Genomic DNA, 3928 nt, shown 5'->3' with positions numbered 1-3928 from the left:
CCATCATACGTGATCTATGCAATGAAAGTTGAGAGCGATTCCACCCCCATCCCCACATAACGTGGCGTTTGCTGACAAAATAGCTTCTACCCTAATGGCGACAAGGAAGTAAAATGTAAATAAGTAGATAAACAAATAGATAGATGAATAAAGCGCAAGAAAAAAATGCGAACTTCATTCGAGATGTTCGCATTACTCTACGAACTGTTTTCTTTGCTAAACCTTCGGCCAAGGTATTTCACGCATGCCATGCGGACTTTAACTACCGTTGGGGAAAGGCATTGAAACAAAATGTAGAGGGAAATAAATCGGAACTAAAGCAATTAAAAGGGGCCCTGAAAGCAAGAATAGGCAACTATTAAAACTACGCGACACTGGTACGGTCACGACGGTAGAAATTACCATTTTGTCTTTAGAAAGATTTTAGAAAGCCATGGTCTCTTGGATGAGTCATCACTTAATGATGATGATGATGATGTTCTTAATAGCCTTATTTTTTTTTTCTCGCGATATCATGTGGTTAAAGATTCTCTGTAAAAGGCATATCCATTAAGGTTTTAACGTTGAGAGACCAACGGTATAAAGAAAAAATAAACTACATAGGTTCAGGTATATGGAAATCTCAGGTCAACCTGCGCTTTCTCATCTATAACTGCTAAACGAATCATCTGACTTTTCAACAACAATAACAAAAATGTTTGTTTGACAGCTGAGATAAAATTGAAGCTTCTTCAATGTTAGTGCATGACACTCATTGGCATATGCTCTTCAAGAATGTTCACAAAAATCTAGCTACTTCTACAGGCGTCAATTTCTATTTGAAGACCTTCTTGATGCTACGCAGGTACCATGTAATAATTTCCAACTCCAACCCACAGATTATAATGCACATAAAAGCCGTCAAGCTGTCTCTCGAATGCAAAGTACTTTATCTGGACAAGAAAGGCGATTGGCCTTTTGAACGTTCGTCGATTACAAAGAGTCATTACAAAAAAGAAACAAACAAACAAACAAATCAGTCTTTCCTCAACTGGTAGGAAACTACCCGTACAAAAAAAACTAGAGAATTTTTTTTTCCAGTCCTCATTTTCGTAAGTCATTGACGAGTAAGTAAACACAGCTCCTCTCCGAATCAGTCAACGGAAATGAAATGCTCACGAAGAAACGTACACGACTTCCGTTTGAGCGTATGACGTCATGCTATGAAGTCGCTGAAGACCGGGCTTGGAGGAGGAGCTCATACGGTGACTGTGGCTTCTCGGCTTTAGGGTCTGCTTGAATTTGGCGCGGAAATTGTCGGAGAAGAACGCGTAAAGGAACGGGTTAAGGGCGCTGTTCACAAAGTACAGTGCGTGCGAAAATGGCAGAAAGATGATGCCACCGTGGCTAGTTAAGATTTCATCGTACCCGAAGGAGTGCAAGAGGACCTGAAGCTGTGCAGGGAAAAGGCAGAGAGCAAAAGAGGCCACGATAATGACAAGGAGACGGATGACCTTCTTTCGTGCGGCCATCACATTGTCGCGTCCTTTTCCTCGAGCGCGCCCGCTGGAGATTTCGTCGTTGCCACGCTTGCTTGAGCCTCCTTTCACGACAGATGCACTTGATTGGTTACGAGACAGCTTGTGGTCCCGTTGCTTACTCTCCTTAGGGCTTGACGAAGAAACAACAGCAACGGCTTTTGTGTCGACCTTTGGGCCGTTTGCGTTGTTGTTGCCTTCGTTCATAAGAGGCAACTTCACATCAGGGTCAGGGTTCACGGGTGGGTCTTCTTCTGATGTGGGCTCATGCACAAAGAAGGGCCCAATCTTCTGGTTCTTAGGCGGCTCGCTCTCTTTCGTTACTTCCTCCAGTTTTGACTTGACCACGCCATCCTTGGTTTTGCCAACGTTGTTCATTTCTAAGATAACCGTCCCTTCCCTCTCGTTGTCCGGGCGGTAGATGTTGGCGGACGTGTGGTTTGTGTTGGCAGTCGACGTCGAATTCGTCTTCGCGCGAGAGAACCTCCCCGTGATGCGGCTGGTGAATCGAGATCCTGTTCCGCGCTGGAAGCCACCGCCGTCACCGCTGGTGAAGACGCGCTTCCCGGTGCTCGTCGTCCACAGTTTCCGCGAGATGATTCCGTACAGAACCGACATAATTGTGAGAGGAAGTGCGTAGAAAAAGACGAAGAACGTGAGGCCATGGATTCGACCGGCACGCAGCGTCAGGTTGGGAGCCGTCATACAGTACACAATTTCCCCATAGGTATCGGCCTGGTAGAACAGCAGCAACGGGATGTTGACCACTGCGCTGAGGAGCCAGACAAGCATGACGGTGACTGTCAGGCGTCGGGTGGTGAGGACGCGTCGCGTCTCCAGTGGGTGCAGGATGGCGATGTACCGCTCTACAGAAATCACAGTCAGTAGGAGTATCGACGCCGTCGTGGCCGCGCTTATCATGTACTTGTGGAGTCTGCACATGGCGTCCCCGAGCGGCCAGTTTTCCATCACGTACCAAAGGAGTTGGGGGATGACGCAGAAAATGGCCACGAGGAGGTCGGCCAGGGCGAGATTGGCCAGGAAGAAATTCGTCACCGTGTGCATACTCTTGTTTCTCGCGATGACGTAGACGACGAGGATGTTGCCGAAGAAACTTAGAGCGAAGATGACGCTGAAAATAGTGATGAGGATCTCTCTAAGAGGAGAGAGTTGGTAAGGATCCTCGTGGAAAGTTCCATTGAAGGACGCAGAGTCAGGGTAGAAGGTTTCACTGTTCAGGCTGCTATTTTCCATTTTGACCCTCTGTGGATTGGTCGACCAAACCTGGGTGAATGTAAGAAGGGAAAACATTAATTTGGTAATATTGAATGTTGTGATATGAAATATCTGAATATCTTACTAAAAATCTATTTTTGTTTTTTGGAAATGAAAGATATGAAATGTAATGACCTGAAATAGTTGCTAGCTTTGCTTTCGTTTCCTTTAAGTTGCTCAGTGCATGCGGGGCACTTGAGCTTGTCGTGAATGCAACGCATGTCCTGTACGAATCTACGACACATTACTACGTCGGCCTTTAGAATCCTCGATCTACCATTCTTTACCGTCATTTGTCAGTAACATTTCCTGTGGCTATCACAAATGTTAAGATGAACTATATCCGGTAGACTCACAGAAAATCAAAGCCAGTTTTGGAAGAATAGTAGATCAATTCGTCTAAACAATACGCCGATCATGTTTCTGTTTCATTCCTGCCGCCAGAAAATACTCGACTGTTCGATCACGAAAATTCTGCGATGACAATTATGAGATATTTGATTACTACTGTGATGTTTACACTTTTAGTCTTCATAGTGAATTATTTTGTTTTAATACAACGGGAAAGATGTAAGAGAAAGCAAGAAAATGGAAAAAAAAACCAGAAAACCAAGCTTTAACAAAGTTTATCGAGGAAAATGTTCTTTTGTATTGATTTGTCTTCATGGGCATTTAATACAATAAAAGGAAAAATATATTCAAATTCATGAAATTCTTCCGTCGAGATGTTTTCATTGCAACTTATTTACGTTGATGTAGAGCAATTTGTCAATCAGTTGCAAAGAAAAATTATATGTTTGTGTGCTTTATAACAACAGACGTGCAACGAATTAGAATGCGTAATTGTTGCTATACAGCTATGAAAAACAGTCATTGTTGGAAAACATATCTTTAAGGAGAATCATTTAAGAAAAGGTGCAGTCTGCTTTGCTATGCTTCCTACTTTTGAGTTTAAGCACAACGCGAGCTTAATTCTGCCCTTTGTTTCACTTTGTAAGGTGTTTTTATAATGTGTTTCTCTATTCGCTTTAAATAATGTATCATGTAGTGTTTCAATAGCCCAGTCCACTTAGGATAACGACAGTGTGTGAGCGTATTCCCGATAGCTTCTCACTCTTTAAACAAACAATAACAAA

General features: G+C 43.4%; 1 protein-coding gene across 1 annotated transcript; it reads right to left on the bottom strand.

Moving 5' to 3' along the window:
• Window positions 1-1154: 1154 nt before the first annotated feature.
• LOC140234254 (uncharacterized) lies at window positions 1155-2726 on the bottom strand. Its single transcript, XM_072314314.1, has one exon. It carries the CDS (start codon window positions 2580-2582, stop codon window positions 1155-1157), a length of 1428 nt encoding a protein of 475 aa, XP_072170415.1. The 5' UTR covers window positions 2583-2726.
• Between the last annotated feature and the right edge of the window lie 1202 nt (window positions 2727-3928).

This window comes from Diadema setosum, chromosome 10 (assembly GCF_964275005.1).
Source record: "Diadema setosum chromosome 10, eeDiaSeto1, whole genome shotgun sequence".
NCBI classification, from domain to species: domain Eukaryota; kingdom Metazoa; phylum Echinodermata; class Echinoidea; order Diadematoida; family Diadematidae; genus Diadema; species Diadema setosum.
This window is presented reverse-complemented; position numbering and strand designations above follow the sequence as displayed.